Source organism: Struthio camelus, chromosome 2 (assembly GCF_040807025.1).
Source record: "Struthio camelus isolate bStrCam1 chromosome 2, bStrCam1.hap1, whole genome shotgun sequence".
NCBI lineage: Eukaryota > Metazoa > Chordata > Aves > Struthioniformes > Struthionidae > Struthio > Struthio camelus.
The window spans coordinates 78,118,343-78,143,659 of NC_090943.1; the positions used below are offsets into that span (position 1 = coordinate 78,118,343).

At 39.6% G+C, this 25,317-nt stretch overlaps 1 protein-coding gene across 3 annotated transcripts in view; it reads right to left on the bottom strand.

Annotated features, from left to right (window-relative positions):
• The window catches only part of COL15A1 (collagen type XV alpha 1 chain), a 155,462-nt gene that overhangs the window by 56,742 nt on the left and 73,403 nt on the right, over nt 1–25,317 (bottom strand). For 2 of the 3 annotated variants that reach the window (XM_068931312.1, XM_068931311.1), the window contains exons 8-16: nt 23,070–23,198; nt 22,253–22,279; nt 19,321–19,383; nt 15,021–15,098; nt 12,873–12,935; nt 9,910–10,035; nt 3,235–3,297; nt 654–689; nt 294–437 (exon numbers count right to left, since the gene is read on the bottom strand). In XM_068931312.1, the coding sequence (XP_068787413.1) occupies nt 294–437; nt 654–689; nt 3,235–3,297; nt 9,910–10,035; nt 12,873–12,935; nt 15,021–15,098; nt 19,321–19,383; nt 22,253–22,279; nt 23,070–23,198 (729 nt within the window). The remainder of the gene's footprint in view (nt 1–293; nt 438–653; nt 690–3,234; nt 3,298–9,909; nt 10,036–12,872; nt 12,936–15,020; nt 15,099–19,320; nt 19,384–22,252; nt 22,280–23,069; nt 23,199–25,317) is intronic. The other variant, XM_068931313.1, reaches the window with a different exon arrangement.

A 25,317-nucleotide genomic window follows, 5' to 3' on the forward strand; every position in this document is an offset into this window, starting at 1 on the left:
ATGATATGAACATCAATAATAGCATCTGAAAACTGGTAGTGCTGAATAGTTTCATGAAAATTGCCTGAAGAAACCCATCACTTGCATGGTCTAAGCATGGACAACTCTATCGCCAAATGCCCACGGGAAAAGGAATTGTAGGCTATTCACAGACAGATTTCAGTCTGGAGCAAATTAATCTATCTGTAATCAGTTCAGTCTTAAATAGTTATGAGATACACAGATGATTACATTGCCCCTTCTCTGAAGGAAATAGATCCGTAGTTACAAGAAGCCCCATAATAGAAAAATACCTCAAATCCTGAACTGTAGCTTGCACCTGGGGGTCCAGGAGGTCCTGGTGGTCCTGGTGGTCCTGGTGGTCCAGGTTTCCCTGGTGGCCCATCAGCACCGACTTCTCCTTTGGGACCTATTGATCCAGTGATTCCAGCATCACCCTAAAGCAAAAGATCAGTCTATTGTTAAACTGGGCATGCACAAGTAGGTGCAAATATGTGCTTTGGTGAACTGAGAAGTCAGATTTGCTGACTTCATCACATTGCACAATAATAATCTAGATTTCTCAACCCTTTCCACTGGTAAATTATAAGTAACATGCTATATTGGAGTGATACTGCTATTCCATAAAAACATTGTTTTTTTTTTTTCTTTACCTTTGGACCAACAGAACCAGGAAGACCTTGATCACCCTATAAAAGAAAACCAATCCTAATTATTTAGAGTGAGAACATTAGTCAGGCAACAAAAACACAGTAATGTTATTTTTGCTTAATTAAAATATCCACAACACATTAGACCTCTTAGTTAGAAAAAAAAGCAATTTGTAAATCAGAAGTTATAACTGCAAATGGATCGCTCTGGTCTGGTATGCAGACTGGAAGTAATTTCATGTTGTAAAAATTGCTGCAAATTTTAAATGTCTGGAGCACACAGAATTATGCATTGCGGGTCACATCCTCATTCTTCTGAACTTATGTGAAAAAGTCCTCATGGGCTATCATAGAAGCTGAGCAAAATGAATAAGTGTCAAACAGTGGTAAAACAATAACAATGATTTCCTCCAAAAGCAATGGCAAAATTCCACAAAAAATTGCACTCCAAGGCACAAATTGACTCTACATCCCACTCTTCAGTGCATTCTGAAGTTTCTTCCTATAGTCCTCTCTGTGCTAACTGGGAATAATGATTAAAATTAGATATTGCAATACACATTAAACCAAGGTTTTCAGGAAAAATGATTAGTAGAAATGGAAAAATCCTATAATTTCAAGGTGCTGGGGAATGTATTGAGCATGTGTAAATACATAGTGTTTCACTTGCAGTTAATTTTATCAAATATATGCAATGCCAAAAAAAAAAAAAAACAGGCTCAGTGAGAAAAGACAATTGAGCTTTAGTCCTTCTTTGGTGGATTATGCCCTCATTTTCTTCTAATTACTTCCCTTTCCACACTAAATTCTCTTATAATCTGAGATTAAGGTTCAGATTACTTCAGTTAGACTTCTATTGTTCTTAGACTCCTCCACATAAAACTCACACCACTGATAATGATGGGCACAAGTTTCAATTGCCTGCTTTTTAACATTGTTCAACTCTACATACTGGCATTTTCTGGATAGCTGCTAATTCCTGTGTGTTATGTAGCTCTGCCAACCTCAGTCTTTCAAAATCACGACTCAGATCTTTCAGTCTGCAGAGGTGGTATTAAAAAAATCTTGAGATTTAAAAATAAATAAATACATCAATAGTCCTTCTGTCTAGGAGTTGAGTTTTCACTTGTCTAATAGAATGTGAGTTTTCAATGTGGACTTGGGGGTGCGCTTTCAAGTTCTGGCACGTTAGGCTTGATCTAGAAGCTTACTGGAAAATGAAAATTTCCTGCAGTCATTTAACTCTGAGAGGCATAAAATCATAGAATCAGAGTTAGTAAGGACGTCTGGAGACCATCTTATCCAACCTATCCCTTGAAGTGGAACAATCAACAGCTCCAGATTAGGTTAGCCATGGCTTTGTCTAACCAAGTCTGGAAAACCTCCGAGGATGAAGAGTCCAGAACCTCTCTGGGCACCCTGCCCCAGTACTGCGCTAACCTCCCAGTGAACAAGTTTCTCCTGATGTCTAGCCAGAACCTCTCAAGCTGCGGTTTGTGACCACTGCCCCTTGCTGTATCATCTGGCACTCCCAGGAACAGTTTGCCTTCATCTTCTTTCTTTGCAATTGCCCTTCAAAGAGTTGCAGGCAGCTATTAGAGCACCCTTTGCCACCTTTTTGCTAGACTAAACAGGTCCAGCTCCTTCAGCCTCTCCTTACAGGTCATGCACTCTAGGCCCCTCACCATCTCAGTAGCTCTCTACCGGACTATATCCATCTTCTCCATATTCTTCCTGAAGCAAGGTGCCAAAAAATGGATGCAGCAATTTGTGAGTATACAAAAAGAATGTCAAATATTTCAATGTGTAGTTTTTCGTTCCATGGCAGCATAAGAAAATCTATCTGCTGGATGGGGTCCTCTCCTGATCCTATTTGCATTTTACTCACCCCTCCCCTTTTGGTGGCTGTAGTGCTCACTTGATCCTCCATGAAGCTATTCAGTGCAGCAAGTCAACAGAAAACTAAGCCACTAACTATCTTGCTGCCAAGTTAGCATGCTGAAACTTGTAATCAAAGGGTGAAATGAAGGCTGGAGCTGCCACAAGTGATAACTTGTCTGGGGGCAGCAGCAGCACTGCAGCACTCAGCAGTTAAGTGCACAGAACTTACTGTCTCAGTGGTCGAAAGGCCAAATTAGGATGAAGCGTAGGGAACAGACTCAAGCATCAAAACTTAAGTTATTCCAGTGGCTCTTATACATATGTACTGCAGAGACAGTTTTCAGTAAAAAATAACCCAGTTTGTGCCAGTCTGGACAAAGAGTGAAGTTCTCTTTTGCTACAGATTGACCTCTGTGAATCCAATTATGACTAGTTTTTTATTGGGAAATCATACTGAAATAGCTCTTACTGAATTTTGAACATTGCATGCTGCAGAAAATAAGACTACACCCATCAGAGAATTATGGGTTGCTAAATATGCCTTTGGGGGTATGTTCTAATAAGCTATTAGCAGCTGGATTCAACTAAAAAATTTACTAAGCCAGAAAACACTGTGTTGCAAGGACGACTATTTAGGCTTTTTCTGACCTAGAACTGACAAAGATTTCTCACTGGATTGGAGCAACATGAACGATTAACTTACCTTTTCTCCCTTCGGCCCTGGTGGGCCAACCATTCCGTCAAGACCAGGAGGACCTTGAGGACCCTGCAAATGACAGCAAGTCTAAAGCAGGCGCCATTCAACAGCCCTCCTCCCAGCACATGCAGCCAAGTATTTTGGATCAACTAATGATATAACAATATGAAAGACTGTATTCTAATGCGTAGCAGCTAACACCATTAACATTAGTATTTCCTGTTTTCTAAGAGTTTGGCTTTGTACCAAAACATTATTTGAATATAATTAAATATAAAACGTGTATTCAGCTCTGCACCTAATTTCCTTTGCTGTTCCCATGACTGAGCACGTGATCGAAGCAATAGCCAGAAAGGGAAAAAACTGGCTTTGTAGAGTCAACCAGTCAATGAATACAGTTACTGGAGTCCAACCCACAGTAATTAGATATGCAAGAAAGTGAACAGTTACATACATATTTGCATGCTTTACATTTTAAAATTTAGGCCTTGCAAGCCTTTAATTAAGTTTACAGATGTGCAGTCTGGCCTCTGAGAATCACTTATCAATTTATTTATTGATCTGTTTTGGAGATGTAAATAAATGGATTGTAGAAGGACAGAGGAGCAATCTTTTTCTTTGGGATTTTCAGAACGGTCACAAAGGCCTCGTCACTGCTCCCCTCACCTTTTTGCCTATTTTTGCCCTTAGGATGCACTATATGTGATAGAAAAGCTGATAGATTGTTTTTATTATTAAAATATAAGAAATATTTTCAGTGTGTCTGAAACCCATTTTCATACTGTACTTTGTCATGGCTGCATAGACAGAGGACGGGTAGAAGAGAGGTTGGATTAGCAACAAAAATTATTCTAAATTTTTATGACTCTTTCACCTATACTGCTTAGCAATTTCGTATCTCCTTGCTGTACAACTGCTTATTTCCTTTATAGCTTTTGAACAGTCTCTCTTACGCAGCTATTAAGCAACAGTTGGAGACTTGTGATTCGCTTCAGGGTGCATCCATGTGTCTTTGTGCTACCTGAGGCAATATAACTTCATGCAGCATTTCAAAAATATGTATGTAATCAGCTCAATAGCAGATCAGTATCAGATGCAATGTGGAACAGTTAGTGAAAACAGTACTTCCCATTACAAAAAGCAGCTTTTATTCAAGCATTTCCAAGACATGTTTCTCATAAAAAGAACTGTTACATCATGAAGTCACGGATTCAGCAAGGCCTTTAAGCCTGGGCATAACTTTAAGTAAATAGCTAGTCTTCTGAAATCAGAATTTGCAACTCAAAAGCTTTAATTACACAGCTATTTCAGTGCCTTATTGAATCAGAACTCCCGGCCTAAAATTGCTGCTGTGAACAAGTCCCACTGCTTTCACCCAGAGTGTGCAAAGGTAAACATCCGTATAAATCTTTGGAGAGTATGGCTACAGTCTCTCAGGTCGTCCAACACGTGCATGGGTCTATACTCTTAATAGCCGGAATTTCCCTTCAGCAGCCTGCAAATTTGTCATGGTCTGATTCTTCTTAAAATTTATTTCAGTAGCCTGGTTAGCATTTAACTTCAATTTTTTAGATTGGTATGTCTCTCAGGAATTATCATGAAGGACAGCGATGGTTTCTGGTGCATTAGAAACACAAATGGTTACAGGTAGTCAATATTATAGCCTGCGAAATCCTAGATTATATAACAGGGAAGATACTTATCTTTAACATGGAAGATGAACATCATAACACGAACAAATCTTCCCTCATTTTCTTTGAATTATTTTCACAGTATTACTTTCTGAGAACTCTTCTAACAAATGTCCCAGCTCATTCTAGTTACTTTGCCTTCCACAGATACAGAAACGGGCACACTCATGATGTTGAACGTACATTTTTAACATAAAAGACACTATTATGGAGACCTTTTAATCGAACACTGTAATTTGTGTAAATGTAAACACTGTAATTTGACAAATGCAGCAAATGAAGTATTAGGGCAACAGTCAGTTTTGCCAGATGTGTCAAAAAATTTCCGTAAAAAAGGCAAAAAAAAAAAAAAGCACAGCTAGGAGCATCACAGTTAGATGACATCTGACCAGTATTTCACCTTTTTTTGTCTTAGGAAGCCATCCTGATTAGTATTTGTAGGTGCAGCAGACAATGTAGGAAGTCCAGTATGGTCTGCTGTATGGGTAGACATGAAATAAAGGGAAGGGGAACCGAAGCCAAAAACGTGTATTTGTTGTAGGAGACTCACGCTTCTGAATGTATTCAGTCAGCTCATAAAAACCTATCCCAATCCATCCCACTCTTTAATGGCTGCTGTGGGGAAATTTTCCACCTTCCAGACTTCGTGAGTCATTCCTGGTTAGGTGAAAGCCTATACATATTTTAAGTTGTTGTCTCTTAATTTCTTTTTTTGCACATGTGCTTCAAGCTTATACAGGCTTTTTGTTTGTGTCACAGGCATGAAAAGCAGCTGATATCAAATGTTATCACTATATCTCACATACAGGACCTGAGCTGACTGACTGAATATGCTTACTGCTTTCTTTTTTTGCACATCTCTACTTTTTTCTTTTCTGTTATTGATCCTAGACACGTCTTTGTAATTTCTCGGAATCTTTATCTAAATAGCAAATAATATTCTCTTTTATGGAAAAATATAGGCCTATTTTAGTCATATGCAGACTGTTTCTGATAGTAAGCACTAGGATGCTAAGCACATTCATTTTACTGAAAACTGATTATCGATTTTAAATACATGAGCACCAGGAAATAGCACTGAGCGGTATTAGAGAAATGAACAGAAACCTCTACTTATTTTCTGAGCATACTATCAATCAGAGAAAGGTGGCCAAAACAGGCACTGTCAGGAAAGGTCACTCCAGAAGTTTCTACAATGCTTGATACTCTTCCAACTGCAAGATGATATGACTTTTTTAAAGTTTAAGCAAGCCAGTCATTCAGTGTCGAACAAAAGTGACTAGAAATAACTTACCTTGCAATCAATTCAAATACAATGTAAACTTAATTAATTTTTTTGGAAGACAAAATATGGAAAGACAGGCCAGGCACTGCATTCATGTATAAAAGTGCCTTTTTCCTATTTATATGCTAGAAGGTCTTTTGTTCATGCTTAAAATGAGACAATTGTACAATTAAGTACCTATCTAAGTCACTGCAGTACCGTGATGTCTGCTAATCTTTTGGTGTGAAGTATTCAGAGCAGTTAGTAGGAAATATTTATGGTAATTAGTAGCACACTTAAGAAAGCATTTGGGCAAGTTCCTTAATACTCCCCAAGAATGCTGCAATCTTGAAACATTCTTAGAAACCTAGCGACGTGATGTGCTGCCCAGAGTCAGGTGAGAATCACAGAATCACAGAATCACAGAATCACAGAATCGTTTAGGTTGGAAGGGACCTCTGGAGATCATCGAGTCCAACCTCCCTGCTCAAGCAGGGTCCTCTAGAGCATATTGCCCAGGATCACATCCAGACGGGTTTTGAATATCTCCAGCGAAGGAGACTCCACAGCCTCTCTGGGCAACCTGTTCCAATGCTCTGTCACCCTCACAGTGAAGAAGTTTTTTCTCAGCTGAGAATCTCAGCTTTCAACTGAAACAACACGTTACTAGCTCTTTTGGTTACTGTAACAAATAAATAAGTCCCCAAATATGAAAATGTGATCAAATAAGATAATACATTTCCAAAGCTAAACAGCAAATAAAAAGGACCCAGCCTGATCGCAATCTCATAGGTTCTCAGCCAAGCTTATGACTTCGGGGGAATCATAATCTGACAATAAACAAACAAATAAAGCAAGCAAGCAACCTGTGAACTGGAGTCAAGTCCAGTAATAAAGACAGTAACCTGTCCAGTGCTGGCCTAGGCTGTCCTCAGACCATGGATGAGCTCCTCATCTCCCTTTTCTACCAGCGAGATAGGGCCTGGCATATAGCAAAGAAGCTCCAAAAACTTGACCAGTGCAGGGAAGGAAATATTTTGCTTTTGCAATCACAGCAGAAAACATCCGGGAAGGGTTGATAGACCATGTGTACTGCAGGATAAGCAAGGCCTGGGGACGGCACGCTAGGAATGCGGCCACCACAAGCAACACTGGAGAGCTGCTGTCATTTAGTCAGTCCTTCTGGAGATCTTTTCAGTTATATCAGTGGCTCCTATGGCCTTCATTCCTTAATTAGAGGAATTAAGAATAGGAAAGAATAGAAAAATGATTTCCTGCTATCATAGTCCTCAGGTGGTTAATGGTGACTTTCTTACTAGGGGGGCAGGTGTGCTCTCAGTACAACCTCTTATCCTCAGCCCCACAACCTCTAGACTGGAGATTTCTTCCCTTCCCAGGCATCTGGCTTGTCTTCCAAGGAAAACAGAGTACAGGAGGATGGAGGTGGAAAGGGGATGGCAAACAGATGGGTCCTAGCCTATTATGCTGTCAGGATATGACAAGGTCACCTATCCAAACCACAGAACCATTCCCCAGCCCTACAGCTTAGACATGGTGAATGAGACCAAAACCACTGGTGCTCCAGGCATATTTAAGGATATTCCCTGCAGGAGGTGTCAGGAGTGTACCAACATAGCTTGCACAGGTATTGCTAGCACTATTGTCATGGCAGTATGAGTTCAGTGCAGGCCAGCCTTGCTGTAGCTTTTGCAGCTGGCAGGCACTGAGCTACATGCTGCTACCCGAGCACTATTGATTACTTTCAGGCTTACCTGGAGCCTGCAAGACGTGTCCTATGCTACAGTAACTGCAGGACAAATGTGTCCTGGGTAGATCTTATTGCTAGATCAGAGGCTAACTCCACAAACAGCACTCAGTACAAACCATCAGAAGCATAAAAGATGACCTTGCCACAGTTAGCTGCATAGAAGAATTTAAAAATCCATTGATAATTTCTACAAAGCAAAGGGTTAACGAAAGAAGGGATCGTGTTTCCACTACACTAATTTAATGCGTTTGATATTTGTCTTCAAATTTAAGTCAATGGCACATTTCTAATGATCTGTTTCATAATTGTTAACTGTGGTGAAATCCTGTTGTCAAAGTTCCTTTACATACGCAAAGAAGGCCTTCTTTGCTGAAACATGGCAGTAAAGAGCTTGGAGGAAAAATACTTCTTTTTGAGTATACTTTTATAGGACCAACTTGTTTGACCTTAGTGAAGCATCTCATCACGATGCCAGAACCACTAATTGCCTCCTCCATCACCTGTAAAATTGTAAACCAAAAGAGCATTTCAGAGAATAACTAAATAAATACTCAAAACATAGCCAAAGCATTTGAGCATACATTTTAGCAAACATTAAAACTGTGTGTAGTTCAGCAACATAATAATCCATGTACTGCTACATCTTCTATACTCTATTTATCTCAGATTTAATTTTGACAGGTTAGTAGAGATAGAGTTTATTCTCAGAACAAACCTCAAAGTCCAACACTGCATTTCCGACCGTTCAGGGGACACTTCAGTGCCTGAGTCAACAACTGGTGATCTTCATAAACCCTTGTGGCCTGAGACTGTGAGACCCAGCTTCTTACTGAAAAGGACTAACTGTCGGGATAGGGCTTGGAAGTGCTGGACAAATGGACCTCCCTATAGCTCTAAGTGAGATATCATATATACAACTCAAACTACTCTCAGTGTTTCCTATTGGCTAATTCAGGGTTAATTACATCCTCAGCTCTTGTTTTTTCCTGGCTTCCCATGTAAGTGATCCTTGGATCTCATTTTAAAGATTTTCAGGTGTCTAATTTCTCTCTGCACAAAGGATGTTGGGTTCCACCTTGAAGGCCAGACACTTAGAAGTTCGAAGTTACAGTACTCACATTTTTTGTGTTTTGTATTAACCTCTCACTTGGTTATCCCCAAGAATTTGGCACAACTAAGAGGCAATGAGATTTCCTCTTTAATAGGTGTCACCAATACACTTTCTAATATCTGTCCATTACACTTTGTCAGGCAAAGCAAGAGTGACCCACTTTGATGCCCATATGAATATATAGATCAAATTTAGCCCTCAGAACACCTGCTACTGGCAAATGGTTGATAGGGGATAAAAGAATGACATTTGCTCTAAGATCAAGAGAAGGCTCATAAATCTGATCAATGTGAAAAACTGTTTCTCTTCTCTGAGAAGCACTTGACTGAGAATCTATCAACAAATACATAAAATTCAAACTTTTAGCAACACTTTTTACCGTAGGACTACGTATGTCCACAGGATTAAAGTGTTTCTGCCTAACTGAACACAAGGTAAGAAGACAACGCTGAAAGAGGAAAATTCAATTTATGCTACAAATTCCCTTCAGATTATGTAAGTGATTTAGCTAACTTCATTTTCCTGAAAACATCAGATGAAAAAAAAACCTTAGCCTTATTCAGTGTTGGTAAAACCATCCTTAGTTTTTACTAATTCTGGTCCAGATTCGCTGGTATCTCTCTGCCTAATCTTCACCCTGCTGTGGAGTAATGTGCTATTGATAGGGATAACTAGACATCAATTTTGTTACTTTCCAGAAAAATCTGCATAAAATCAGCAAAAAATCCAAACTCTATAATTAACAATATTCTGCAGTATTTTTAAGAATTATACAGACTGTAAGGCTTAGAATTTCTTGCTGTAGGGCAGGAACAACGTTAATGTTTGTGCACAAGTGGATACTCACTTCGGGGCCTGGTTCTCCAGAAGCTCCATCTTCCCCTGGTGACCCAGTAGGTCCCACATTTGAATCAGGTGCTGGTTTTCCTGGAAGGCCAGGCAATCCTGGAGGGCCTGGTGGCCCAGGAAGACCCTGGATAAATCAGAAGCATCATTAGAAAGCTGTTTCTGTTAGAAGGTCCTTCAATTCTCTCCCGGTCAAGTTCATTTGCTTAGTGTGCATGGAATGAGTAAAGCTCACAGTGAATTTTCAGATTCATAAAACTCTCAGCTTGGGTCATATTTCCTTTCTGCTTCACTAAGAACCAGTTCTGGTTTCACAGGTACACTCCTTAGATAGGGTCATGCTGACCTCTTCTGTCCTCGCTCTCTGAATTGCACCTCCTCATAACGTGCAACGGAAAGAAGTTAAAAACTGAAAAATCGTCTGCTTTCTGTAACCCGGTAAAGACCTTAGAGATATTCTAGTGACTACCTAATGGTAATAAATTGAACCAAATTGAAATCAAGGGATTACTCATTTCCCCATTGATTTCCAAGGGTTTCTCCATGCTACTGCTGTAGCACTGAGAAGCTGCATTCGTGGTCACAACCTGACTGTCCTTGGTGCTATAAAAATGGCCTCGGCTCCAAAGATCTGTCCTGCATGCACATGAGTAGATCTATTTAAACTAAACAGAATGAATGAAATGTACTGTGTGGTGAGAACTAATATGTTTGCAAAATACCTCTCTCAAGTGCAAGTCCATCGTTATCACTGATCCCTTGTGTTGGCAGGCAAATATCACGGACGTTTTGAAATTTAGGGGCATAGGTCTGCAAGGCAAGGTACTCTCTAATTCTGGCCTAAGCTCATCTATAGGATTCTGCTAGGAAGCTGATCATCTTGGAATTTCAGTACATCAACAGAGCCTTCTCTAGGGAGCCTCTCCCAGTGCCTATGCTAGCTGTCTCTGTCCTTTAACTATATAGGGCGTCTAAAGGGACTAGTCTCCTAATTTGGGCAAGCTAACTAACTTTCAACACGTGATGATTCCCTTCTGAAGGGCCTTGGGAATTAGGTAGTCAGCACTCTGGCAGAAAAAAGAGACAGGAAAGAAGTCTTGAGGCAGAAATCAGTTCGGGAGAATGAGGAATATCGTTGAAATGTGTTGCAGAATGGAGGCCCCTGAATACAGCACTCTGGACTTCACAGTTTAACAAAGAGGCATTCAGGGAGTTCATTTCTCAGGAAGTTTCATTATTGATGAAATAGGCTCTAATCAAAGCGTGGAAACGTTCTATCCCAAAGATTATGTGAAAGATTGTCCCTCAGTCTGTCTAGAGGGATCAGTGGAAGTCTTTACTTTTAAGCTTCTTGATCTTCAGCCACTCGGCTTCTCATTTTTCTAACAGTTCTCTTAACTGTAATATTTCCCCTCATTCATTATATTTCTCACTAGTTCTCTGGACAGAAAACCGTGTTATTTGTAACTCATCTGACAGTGATCAGAAACAGATATTTCATAGATATTTACTGTTTGGATTTTCAATAGGAACAAGGCTTGGTCTGGCTGGTTGTCTAGAGAAAATAGGAAGTAGAAGTGGCTCAAGAACATACAAGCTAATTCCAAAGTGTATCTGGCAGCAGGTTCTAGTTAATTGAAGTCTTTTTGCCCAGGAAAGGAATCCAGTGTTGCTCTGCTCAGGATACATATAAGGAAATATAGCCTCTTCTCTGAAAAAATAGCCCAGTAAAAACTAAGAATCCCCGCCTCCAAACATTTCCTTTGTCCCTCAGCTGCTCAGAAGCAGGAACAGAAAAACAAGCCAGATGTCCCATTTTAAATGCAGAGCCCTGCTCATCCAAATACTGTCTCTCAAAATATGCCATCCCTCTGCAAAGGGGAAGTACAAGACCAATGCACCATTTCCGTGCATAAAATTGACATGGAATGCTAAGAGTGACAGATTACACTAAAATGTTAAAGCAGTGCTTATCCTCCCACTTGTCCTGCCCTATTCCTGCAGCCTGCTGATCCCAAACACAGTTGAACAGCTCGTGAATCAGCTCTAACTGCTGCGCTTTACAGCACAGGCTGCTGACATTGATGCTGAATTTCCTGAATGCTGTGGCTGTAAAATTAAGTGGTTTAGCTGATGCAGAAGCTATACAAGCTCTTTCTGAAGCTGAGGTGGCCAGCTCCAGGAGAAGGATGAAGTAAACATCTGAGGCAGCAACTGCTTTGACTGTCCCAGCTTCACCTGTAGCCATGTGCACGTCAATAGCCTGAAGCTCAAGTTTTACATGGGGTGAACACTCCTTCCTGACAGCAGAAGTCTGATGTTACACAGGAAATCACATAAGAACGTGCATCAAAGCCATACTAGCTTTTGCTGAATCACAGCATCTCTCTCTGCTCTCCAGCCTTAATGTGACAACGTTACATTTCTTCACAAAGGCAAGCACACAAGAGAGTGCAAATGCCCATCAAAACGGATCAACAATGGAAAGTACAGTGTGAAGTGTTTCATACAAGCATACATATTTTTTTAAAAGCAGGTGCTCCAAATTAAAATAAGCAATGAATAGTGTCATTCCCATCTCTCTCATCTTTACTGCCTTCTCAGAATCAAGTTTAAAGCATCTTCTCCTTTAGAAAAGTCCTCTTGGCATTATTCTTTGTTGTCCTCTCCTTTCTCACATTTCTAGCCTAGCTACACGCATTTAGACCTTTCCCTAATACACTGCAATTGTGGCAGACAGCTGGGAGAAAAAGATGTACATTTTTTGCAGATGTTGGAATGAAACCCCAACAGTTCCCTACAAAGAATTTCTGGATGCTGTGAATTAAGCATTTTCTGTAAAATTACATGATTTGCATTGTGAAATTATATTCCTGTCAATGAAAGAGAACCTTTTACAATCTGGATGAGTAAAATAAAGCTCTTTATTATGCTAATGAGAAATAAATATCAATATACACTTACGCTTAAAATCTCAATCTCTCCATCAAGGTCTCCAGAACCTGATTCTTCAGGTTCCAATATACTCTGAAATTAAGAGAATTTAATTTTAAAATACTGCTTCCAAGGGCAACAACGGAAAACATCTCTTGTCAATTCCTGCAACCAACATTATGGTCAGCATCCTCGCAGCAGAATGTTGCTGGTGAAATAAATTATATCTTTGAATTTCAATTAATGTTTTGTGGGTCTAAAGGCAACAAAAGCATTTCAGTCAGATTTTCAGTGAGTTTCATACGAGTTTATTGTGCAGATACCGAGCTCCATATTTACCTGCAGATGCTTTATCATTGCAGTGACAGTCATCCTGCAGGAGGTAGGTGCTATTGTGGCTGTGGAAGTGTAATGAAGACTAAATAATATTTCAGACAGTTTTTAACTTTAGAAAGATACCTGACACCATTAAGGATGTCCTAAAATGCATACCTAACAACTAGTCATTGTTTCCTTTCATGTGCCCCCTTGTTCAAAAACCAAATTATGAGATTCTTTCAGCTGGGATCTGAAGAGACATTTCAAAAAGGGAAAATAATATACTAAAGCATTTTCTAAAATATTTTATTAGAAAAACACTATTTGGTTTTGTATCACAGTCTGGCTGTACTCATTTATAAGGTGATTTCATGGACCCAAGCTTCTTCAGCTTAGCTTCAAGCCATCTTTCTGTATTATGGAATATATAATGTAAAGTATAGTCAACATGGATGCTGCAAAAGTATTTTTAAAGACTCAAAAAAAAATCTTTTTTGTGGAAAATTTGCCATGATTGGTCTGAGTAATATAAAAGAAAGTGAAATGAAATCCAGCTATCCATTTTTTAAATTACCAAACTTGAAAGTGCTATAAAAGTTTTATAGAACTCATAATTTAAAAAATTGAAAGGAATAAACCAAGACGTCCAACAAACAATTCTCGGCAGTTGAAATACTACTTTTCTACATGTGTGAGTTCCACGACGTTTGAAATGAAATAACGCCAATTCATAGAAAAGGAAATTAACTACAGACGCTTCCCATTACAAATCCCTGATGAGTTTCATAGCTGTGTACGCTTTATAAACCACAGCTCAAAGTACACAGAGGACTAGGGTCTGAATGAGCTGTAGTTTCAAAAGCTCAGGAGTCACCGGTGCTTTTCCTGGTTGCGCTGAGACTTCTTGTGCTTCACTCGAGAATAAAAGGCTTTGAAGCTTACTATCACAGGCAATAAAAAAAGAAAAAAGTGGTGCAGGACCAGGTGTTCAGCACTACGTTTACTCAAGTGACCTCAGAGTGTGAAAAGAGGTATGGCTGGAGCAGCATGTCCTAGAGGGCTGCAGCTGCCTTGTTGGGCTCTTGAAGTCGGTATCAGTGGAGACAAGTTAAAGCAGCTCTTCACAGCAATGTTACTCTATTTTGTGCTATAGAAACAGATGGAAATAATTCGGAGGACCCCAGTATAGCATTGGTTTTCCTCCCCAGAATATGTCTCAGAATATGTTGTTAAATGCTCAGAATACCTAGTGTGACAAATAGTTTTATTTTAAAATTCACCACAGGACTTCCACTCCTGCCAGTGGAAACCATATCTATCTGTAAAATCAGCTCCAGCAACTTGAATTGAAAATCTAGGCCAAGCTTTTTCTCCAGCTGCATATGTGCGTCTCCTCGTGGAAACAGTGGGAGAGGTACATGTGCAGAGGAGAGATGCGGCTGAAACATTTTCTTTCACATTTTCGGAATACTGAGCATGCAAAATATGAACGCTGTCATCATGTGCTGTAGTATCTAATGACAGCAAACATAAGTGACTGTCAAACCGCTTCCATGTTCAGGAGGGGGAAGTAATGAATAACTCAGTTTTATAATGCTTTTTTGATGAAATTTTTGCCTCTTGTTCTCCCATATATTCTTGCTTTCGCACAGGAGACCAAGCACACAGACTTGCTTTTAAAAATGTGAATACTTGTCTCTATGCGCGCCCTGAAGCTAGACATTTATATTTCTGTCCGAGCGTTTTAGAAAATGTGATGATCTCTGTGGCAAGCAGGCTATCTTCCCAGGCAAAACCTATTTAGTTTTATCTTCCTTTGAGGCAAGCCAAACTTTTTGAGAGAGAACCCCAAATACTCACAAATCCACTGGAAGGAGCAAACGGTCCTGGGGGTCCTGGTAGTCCAGGGAGTCCTGGAAATCCCTCACCAGGATCACCCTAAAACAGGAATGAATATGAATCAGCAAAGACTTGATCACATCAACTTATCCTTCCTCTGTAGCAGGTTTTTCCAAATTAGCTGCAATTTCTGTGGAGCTCTAGTCACAAGAAGCAACAAAAGTGTCTGCTTAGACGCTACGAACAGAGTTAAAGTTGTTCATTTTTAAGGCAAGCTCCTAAGAAAAATGATCTCTGCGTTAACAAAGAAAGGACTTTCATTTTCTATCGTCTCTAATGAATACACAAGTGTTCAGGCTGCATCAACAGCATTAGACATTACATATTTCTTGCCAGAACTACATTTTACTGTGCATCACATACTTTTAGTGTATGTTATATGCCATAAATAAATAAATAAATAGAAAGCATGGTCACACAGTGGTATTTAATAGATAACTTTCTTCGCGTTATTGCTCCTGTCTGTCAAGCTATTTCCAAAAACAATGATTATTTTTCTATGTGTTAACCTTTATCTACTGCCAAGACAATAAAAGTACCAATTCAGGACTGTTTTTTTTCACAAAATTACTACAATCTCTCTTGAGGTCTGTTCAAAGTGCTTCTGCTTAAGGTATTTATGAATTATATCAAAATTTCTGCTCAGCTCCAACTTTACCTCACTCAGCTCAGGAGCTGAGGTCGTGACTCAACTTTTGGAGTCCAAAGTTGAAAGCCTGTCTTTTCTTTCTCAACTACCTGGCTACAGGTGAAAACATATCTTTTCTTTCTCAACTATCCATGTTTCTTCTTCTGGAGAATTCACTAAGCCAGATTTAGCCTTTGTGTTTAAACTGTTTTGGAAAGAGGTTGTGTCTCTGCATCCCCCAAACATAAGGCCAACAGTATCATAAATAACTAGAGGACCAGTGGGAAAAAATGCCAAATCCCATGCTTGCTTGATAGGCATGTTATTTCCAGCAAATGATTGGCCCTCCACTCATTTTCTTTCCCTTTTTTATACTGTGCTTGCATCTAAAAGTGATGGATTCCACTTGCTTTTTACGTGGTACATCAAACAGAGGGAACGCCAAGAGAGGTGGATATAGTGCCCACCTCTCGCTCCCCGACTATCTCACATTTCTTGGCTTTGGCATTCAATAACTCCAGTTCACAGTTCTGAGGAGTTTCTTGGTGTGAATTATGGACAGTTTGCTTACATGGCATTTCTGGTTTCAGGGCAGATGTATGTCGATAGGGAAAGGAGGAGCTCATAACTCTTTGCTCATATCCTGGAGCTTCTTTAGCCTCCAGGAATTCGAAGCTCAGCCTTCACTCCACCACTGCTTGTACGTAGCACACGTTTCCGTCCATCCAACCCAAGCCTGCAGAGCTGCAAGAGGTGATCTGCTTCCCAGCTTGCAGCAGGAAGAGGGAAACCAGCCTGGTTGGCACTGACCTTTCTGAAGGAGGTGGAACCCACAGAGAGGTAACCGACTCTGTTGGCCAGTCTCTAGGGAGCTGTGCTTTACCTTCAGTCCTGCCAATCCGTTATCTGGGATTACATCTCTTTCCACTCTGATGAGCATTTTAATCACATTCTCTAAATTAATATATTCAGTCACATAGCAGGAAACACAGAATTTCACCTGCCTCTTGGTCAGAGGGCTCTTTGTGTTTGAGAATTCATTAGATAAATGTATTCACTCATTTCTTTGTTCCCTGTGGCTTTGTCAAATGGTTCCTATAGTGATACTTCAGTCATATTCACAGGGAATGTGTTTAATCAGTCTGCGGCTATTTTCATTGTCTGCCAGCATATTCTTTTACAGATGCTGTTTATTTGCCTTAATACATCCTTTGCTTTTTTCAGTGATCATTACATTAGCTCCTGTCAGCGTTTTGTGCTTGTTTTTGTGCAGTTTCTCCTGCTTTGCATGTATTACAAGAAAGAAAAAAAACTCCCAGTTTTCATGCTGGGATCACAGTCATGTCTAGAAAGCCCTACTTATATATGCATTCCCAAGGAGCATCTCATGGCTGTATCTCTGCACTGAACAAAGTGAAAACGATGACAACCAACCAAAGCATAGCCAGCTCCACACCTTGCACTGGGTGTGGCACTATTTTCATTCCCAGCTTTCCATCCTCAATGAGAAGAACCAGAAACAGGCAGGTGGATCCTGCTACTGTTCCTCAAATTATAAATATTATTATACTGAAAACATTCTGGCTGTCTTCAGAGAACATAGCTGCTGTGAATATTTTTTGTGTCTAGATCAGTTATTTAAATTTTGCTCACCTTGCCAACATAACAGACCTCAGGAAGTCACATTGATTGGGAACATGAAGTGATTTTATGGACACCTTACTTAAAATTAAAAAAATTTCCTGCATATGTAAAAGGGGGCCAGAGCAATGTCTTCTTCTGCTTCCCACTTTCTACTGCAGGAATTGAGCCTGGCTAAAATACACCCAAGAAAAAGCTCGGCAGATGAAGCTGTCAGTGTTCCTTAGTGTTTTTCAACATATCACTGGGATTTTTAGCACTTGTAAAACAGTGCTTTGCATACATCAGCTAGATTCTTCTCACTGTACCACTTTGAAGTATCAGTTGATACTTGACAGTATCAGCTGATTTAAAAAAAGGAAGATAAAATTTAAGACGTCTTGACTAAAGTAGTCACATATGTAGTCAGGAATTGACTATATAGGAATCTTTCGCTCTCAGATCTATGTTAGCTCACTAGGGATAAACTGCCTCTTCTCCTACCAAAAAAGTGCCCTTAATTATGCCTATTCTGCTAAACAAAATAAGGCTGTGGACCATTCTTTGGTCCTGAGGTCAGCTGGACCAGACTGACTTTATTCACGGTACATAACACTTGGCCTTGGGCCTCCTTTCACCCCTATGTTTTCAAAGCTAATGTTTTGCATGAGGTTCTTTTGGTGCAACGTACGTGAAATAACATGAGAACTACACTGCTGCCCATCAACCCGATTAGTGTTAGAAAGTAAAAAGCCTCCTGAGATAGCATTGGAGGAGCACATACTAGGAACAGATTCACACTGCACCCAGTCTTATCTTGCAGCATGCTAGGAACAGTCACTGCCTCATGCTGTCCCTGAACCATACCCAGGCATAGTCTGAGAGAGGTCTAGCTGCCATGGGCCAAAATGCTGTCAGGGAACATGCTAGCAAGAACATGCATCAGCAATCCAGTCAGTCCCTAGGCTTGTTTTATTTGTCAGTGTAGGTGCAGCACTTATTTCTGGAGGAAGTAGTGGTTGCCTAACAGTAATTGTAGCTGAAGCAACTGCAAAACAAGCTGCTTCTGCGATTTTTGCCCTTTGCTCATAAGCAGAAGAAATGTAAACAACCCTATCTTGAAACCTTCTTACGGTGAGCATACTAGCAGGAATTATTAATGCTGGTACCAAGTGTCCTGGAAATGACTGAAGTCTACAAGTGTGACCAAAGCAGATTTCCTATAAATTTGGGACGCTAACTGTGAAATGAAATTTAGGCCATTTTTGTTCTGCTCTTTCACTGTGTCGTGGACAAATATTATAGGGAAAATCAAGCTTCTGTCAGAGGGGCTATAGTAGTTCTTCATGCAGCCCAGTGATCTGTCATATGTTGGGGATGAATTTCACCTTCTAAATGATTCTTGCCTCTTTTGAATGGAATGCATGAGCTTTATACGGGTTATGCTTTGTGAATTTGTGAATTGCTTTGGTAATCAGTTGAAACAAATGATTAATCTGGCCCTTGGACTAACTGGCTAACCGCCTGTTTTGTGTGGAACATGTGCTTTAATGATAGATTAATCTATTATAGGCTCACTTCAGCTCAGAAGAGATACAAATTGTTATCTCAGATTTCATTATTAGCTCATATTTTGACTGTATTTATTTCATAAGATTAATATGATTATAATGCCTCTGTTAAATCAGTTAGCCAGTGGAGTAAGTTGTGCAGAGCAGTTATATATAACAATTAGCTTTTCTTTATTAAGTGTTAAATATACTTAACAGCTCTCCTGTTGAAAGTCCAGCTTTTTCTAATGCCTAAGTTTTCCATATTCTTGAAATATCCTTATGATTCTGTTAACAACTGGCCTTTATGCAGATGCATGGGTGAACAGCAAGAAGTTTAAATTCTTCCTATGATTCCCTATCATTTGTTGACTTTTTTTTTTTCCTCAGAGCGTAGCCAATTAATGCATGGCCAAGCCTAAATGGTATCTGACTGATCATTGGACACTAACAGGACACATACCTTTTCTCCTTTTAGGCCTGCTTTTCCTTTCAGCCCTGGCAATCCCTGAAGTCCTTTTTTTCCCTGAAAGGAAATACATTTTTAAATTAGACGTGATCTTTATCATAGGTCAGACAGATCACACATTTAGTAACAGAGGCTGCATGTAATGGTGCTAGATTTTATGCACTTGCTTAAATGCATTGGGAGGAGACATGGAAGTAAGAGCAGCAGCTTACAACTCTAAGCAGCTGGCAGTGCACAAAATGTGTCTCTGACCACATCTACTCTTCCCACATCAAAGCAGCAGCGAAGTCTGCTTGGGGAATGTGGATGGAAAAATCTGGCAAGCTAAGCTTTGATTTGATAAGATGCCAACTGGATGGACCACCCAGCACTGATGACAAGTATTTTGAAAACTGTATTCCCTTAGAACAAATAGTGATAGCTGTCTGTAACAAGCCCTTTTCACGTTTTCTGTCTCTTAGCCGTTTAAGTATCTAAGAGGCAAGAAAGTCCTCATTTATTCCATAGTTGCTAAATATGCTCATAAGCAGGAGGATTTCAAGCTAGGATTCTGCATCTTCCCTAATAACTTTCAAACTATGCGAAAATGAACATTTGGAAGAACTCTATTTTTAATTTCATACAGAAGTGATAGACAGCAGAGAAGAGAACAGTGAGATAGATTGGTAACATATGACTGCAAACTGCTGCTCCGAGTGCAGCATATCATGCTCCTGACATTAGCCCGTTCTTGCCCTGACCCACCTGAACATGTTCAGTTCCTACTGAGTTGGATGCTTCCTGAGCACTGGCATCTGACATGGTATTGCACAGCATTTGGTCCCATTTTCTCTTCTAAACTCCAGTAGTCAAATTAATCCCAAATAACCTTTCTATATATGTTCATCTTATCCATACATAATATGTATATATTTTCCCTAGAGAGTCTTGATCACAGGCTAGAAAAACTGCTACTGACTTTAGTGTCAGTGCTATTATACATTGGCTCTATTTATGAATTTAGTTAGAACACTGGAAAAGACTCAGAAGACAAATGAATTTTACCTAATGGCATTTTGGGAATCAAGACAGTTCTGATTATGGACTCTGCTGCTCAGCTCTTAGTATTATGCTCATTTCAAAGATTGACTGTACAAACTTATTTTGCATAAAAATGCATAATAAGACTTAAGGCATTTTTTTCTTCTATTTTTATTTTTCCTTGGGAAGTTACTGGTATCAAGGTTATAGTAAAGTGGTGATTTTAGACATAAGGGACTCAAACTTACGAAGACATGGCCAAGCATAAATCCAGTGCAAGCTAATTTCATTGTTTAGTGAAGCCCCATCAACCTGATAGTAAAGTGGCACAGGTATATGTGTATAAGACAGGTATATAAGACTGGACCTCAACTTCACATGAATGAAACAGTATCTATAAAAAATGCTAGACAATGGTTTATTTCACAAGATATGACAAAGTTTCTATGATAGGAAATAGGATTGTTTGCCTTCTAAGGAGCTATAAACATACCCACAGGTTACTTTGAAGTACTGTTCCCCGCCCCCCCCCCCCCCTTTATTTTCCTAGCAGAAAAAATAATTGTTTTGGCCTGAACTCCTTTGTATATTTGAAGAATTCTCTATAAGACATTCTCTCATTATTTGGTTTGAAAATGTTCTGCCTGCATGTAGTCAGACTTCCGTTAATAAAGAAAAGGCAAATCTCTTGTCCTAAGACAGAAAAATGATACACATACCCTGAGTTTAGGCTAAGTATTTGTAAAAGCAGCTGCATTTCTCTGAGTACGCCAGTGTGCACAGGCAGCATTCATGCATGAGCTGAATTAATAATGAATCCCCTGACCATTGATTTATTTTTTGAATATCTTAAAATATACCAGCTTCATTTGAGGCTCGCTTGCAGGGGGCAGGAACGGACAGGAAGTTTGTAGCAGTGGTGCAGGTGTAATACAAAAGGAAGAACAGATACGGTAACAATGGGAGCCTCTGGATCAGAAGGTCTTGGGGAGGGGGAAAGATGCAAAAAGTAACAGCAGCAGGTAAGGAAAGGTTCCTTTTCCAGTATGGAAACAAAGAACCAGACGGGTAGTGGTAATTGGGAATGGTATGACATTAAAGCAGACAGTAGATATGCAATAGCAGTTGAGACACTCGGGAAACGTGACAGCTAGGGACTCTTTATTGTGGACATTGCTGGGCAACACTTGACGATGGAGGACGCATATGCAGCTGAACAGCAGCTGATGGTGCACTGACCTGTGGATGGGAGGAGAAGGGGTGAAGGAGCAATAGGGGAGCAGGATAGAGAATATGACAGCAAAGAGGATGAAACAGCAGAATGGTGAGACGGGGAAGTAGGAGATGACTGGGGAAAGAGTGGAGAAGGACAGATGGGGCAGGTGGCGCAGGTCAGTTTCTGCACAAGAGCTGAGGAGAGAGAGACGATCATGAGGAATATTAATACTGGCTGACGTTAGAAGCCGGCAACATGGGACTATGCCCTTATTGAGGGGCAATGAAGCAGTTTTTTGCTCTGGAAAAAGTCTGAGGGTGTCGTCTTTTTGCAGTTTCTCTCTGCAAAAAAAAAAAAAAAAAAAAAATCCTTCCCTGCCAGGGCTGGACAAATTGTATAGCTGCTTATAGTAGGTCATGTCTCTTATTTTCTTTGCAAATGAGAGACGGTAAATTTCTCTTATAAGAAGAGAAATTCATAATTCATTGTCATAATAAGAATGGGTGCCCCTCACGTGGCAACATGAGGAACTTAACGGATGGGCTCTGTTAATTACAGCACCAGAGCTACCTTCCAAGAAAGCACATGGAGAAAGCACTTGGCTGCTTAAGCTTAAACTTAGCTGAGTCTTTGATAAAATATTGTATTTTTTTCTTCAGTTAACCAAAACATTTATAAAAGGGTACTTACTGGTAACCCACTTTTACCAGGAATGCCCTAAAATAAAACATTTTTGTTAGAAATATAAATAAAACATTATGACAAAAAAGAAACAGGAGAAAAAAGCAATTAACTGTAGCTTGATGTATCATGCAGTGACAGCATTGGGAACAAATTGAGCAGAATTGGGAGCAAATATTATGTTACAGTGTTGTGATCTGTTTTGCACCTCTGTTTAATGGGTTATATACTGTATTCTCAATCAAGAAGGACAGGAAGTATAAAAGGTTCTGGACATCCAGAAGCCACTAAGGCTAGGGAGCTTTGAACATGTTCAAACACGACCACTAGGAGGGTGGCACAGCACTGCAACAGGTTGCCCAGACAGTCTGTCGAATTTCTGTTTTAAGAAAAATTTCAAGACAAAACTGGACAAAATGGCTAGACAAAGCCATAGTTGACCTGATCTAGTGTTGAGGATACAGTGGGAAGTAGAAATAGAGACATCCAGAGTTCCCTTCCAATTAACATGATTTTATGACTCTGTGTTCCTCTATTTGTCCAAGTGGTAAGTGCGGGAGGACTTGAAGTGTTGACTCATCAGTAGTTCGCCTTAGGCTTTCTGCGGACTCTTTTTCATTGGGCTCTTGTATAAGCATTGACACATGTGCAAAGCAGATGTGACACTCCTGACTTGATTTGATGTGGCTAAAAACCCATCTTGGAGAAAATATAACTGATGATAGCATGCGGGGCTGTGGAGTTTCAGTCCTTTATATGTGCGTAATAAATGACCGTTGCCCTTTCAAAAATACACACATTCTTTCGATAGGCAGACAATACTCACAGGCTGACCATCTTGGCCAGGTTTTCCTGGAGGTCCAGGAGGTCCTTGATTTTTTTTCTGTCTCTCTTCTACTCCTGGCACTCCTGGAGGCCCTGTGGGCCCATTCTCTCCTTTCTGACCTTTCTGGACCTGAGTAAGCAAAATATCAAAAATATATTGCATTACTTTTCCTATTTTTCATTTTCCTTTTTTCTTTTTTCTTTCGCAACACCTACTCTCCAACAAATTCACAACGCTATCAGGCACCATATAAACAATATGTTGCGTTCAGCAAAGGCAACCCATATTAGGTATCATTCTGTCAAGTAATAAATTGCTCACTGAGCTGAAAAGAGAGAGATAGTTATCTAGATGCAAATGACCATGATCTAATTTCATATACATATAAACAGAATACAGGCTCAATCAATAATGTATATACCCAGATCTGAATAAGAACACTTTCTCAAACTCAATCTGTATGGGAGAAAACTGTGAAGGTTAACAGCTATTTAGAAACGCTTTAGCAGATTCCCCTAAGATGTGCAACTCTAGCAAAAGAGGTTTACACATCCAACTTTGTTAAAAGGGAAAGTGACAAGTGAGAAAGCTAATCGCAAAGAGTAAAAACGTGCAATAAGCAAGAGCAAAAAATTGCTAAGCATCCTTTATCAATATTTGGCCAGCAAACAGTAACAACTGTAAAAAGAATGACCTCGCAGGAACAAACTAAACTCTTCCAGTGGTGAAGCACAGATGCTAATACAGATAAAAAAATTAAAATCAAGGCTGCAGAACACACAGAACATTTAATTAGGTTTTTTTTCTATATCTTCAAAAAAGCACCAGTATTTATTCACTTTTCCAACATCAGTGAGATAATCTCTGTTGCATCAGTAGCGAATGTAAGTAGGAGGGATGTAATATAATAATTATTCAAACATTTTAAATTTAGCAGGATGATGGCTTTTAGCAAAGGAGTTGTTAACTGATTTTTTAAAGATCTTTGTGAATCATTGGTACTGGGTTTTGTTATCAGGAAAGTTCCCAAAGACCAGAGATAAAAAAGGAAGAAGGTCAGGTGAGAACCTAGTTAGCTAAGTTGTGGGTAAGGTCATAACCTGGGTGAGATCACAGGATGGTTGATACAGGATATCATCAGTACAAAACTGAAGGGTGAACACGGTGAATGCTAAGTCAATAATTTTTTGTTAGAAAATAATTTTTGTCTGATGAACAGGTCAGAATTTTCTTTGTTACTTGTGGTTGATAAGAGCTACGCTATTGATTTGACTTTAGCGACTTTTCCTTAGGGGCATTTGAGTTCTACAAGATACTGAGAAAATGCTGTGCCAAATTACTGTGGCCCGTATTAATTGGATTACAAGCTCTCTAACTGGAAGAGTGGAGAACTGGTACAATGCAAAACTACAGGAGACAGGGCCACTTCTACTACGCACTCACAAAGGCAAGGTTTTATCACAGTAAACAGGATTTTTTTGAATTTTATAGAAGATTGTTCATTAGCATATTGTACAGCCATCTTGAGTGTCTATGTAGTGAAAAGGATGAAGAAACTGGAGTAAGTTCCAGAACAGCTTGTACAGATGACTACGTCTGGCAAAACTACCTGTCACAATAGATTTAAGAAACTCTTTGTGTCGCACTACTTAAGACTGGATTTTTATATACGATAAATAGCCCCAAACAGAAAAAAATAGATTGTGAGAACAACAGCTCATTCTAGCAGTAAAACTGCTGCTTTAAAGAAATGTAAATACCATCATAAAAACTCTTAGAAGAATCATATTTGGAGGTCCTTCAGCAAACACGAAAGCCACTTGTATCTTGGCTCCTATTCTTAATCTAACGTTAAAATTTGCCACAGTAAACACAGAAATACTAGAAGACCCTATAAGAAGCAATAGTAAACATTGGAATAAAATGCATAACAAATAACTTAGAGTAACAGTTCTGGTATTCTTGATGCTGTACATTTTCTGGCAGAGTCTGAAGTTCCCCTTCCAGCTCACAGGACTCCAGGCCAAGGGCATATAATTTTAATGTGCAGAATCACAGAAAATTCAGGTTACACATTACAAGTTCAATAAATACAATATCCTAAAAAGCCCAGCATCACACCAGATAGGATGACTTTGTTACATATGGCATGGCCATAATGGGGTTTGAAAAACTGGATTTGGGGTTTTTAGTGCTAGCAGTCATGTAGGCTAGAGCAGACTCTCTGTTTAGGAGCTCAAAAGGGCTG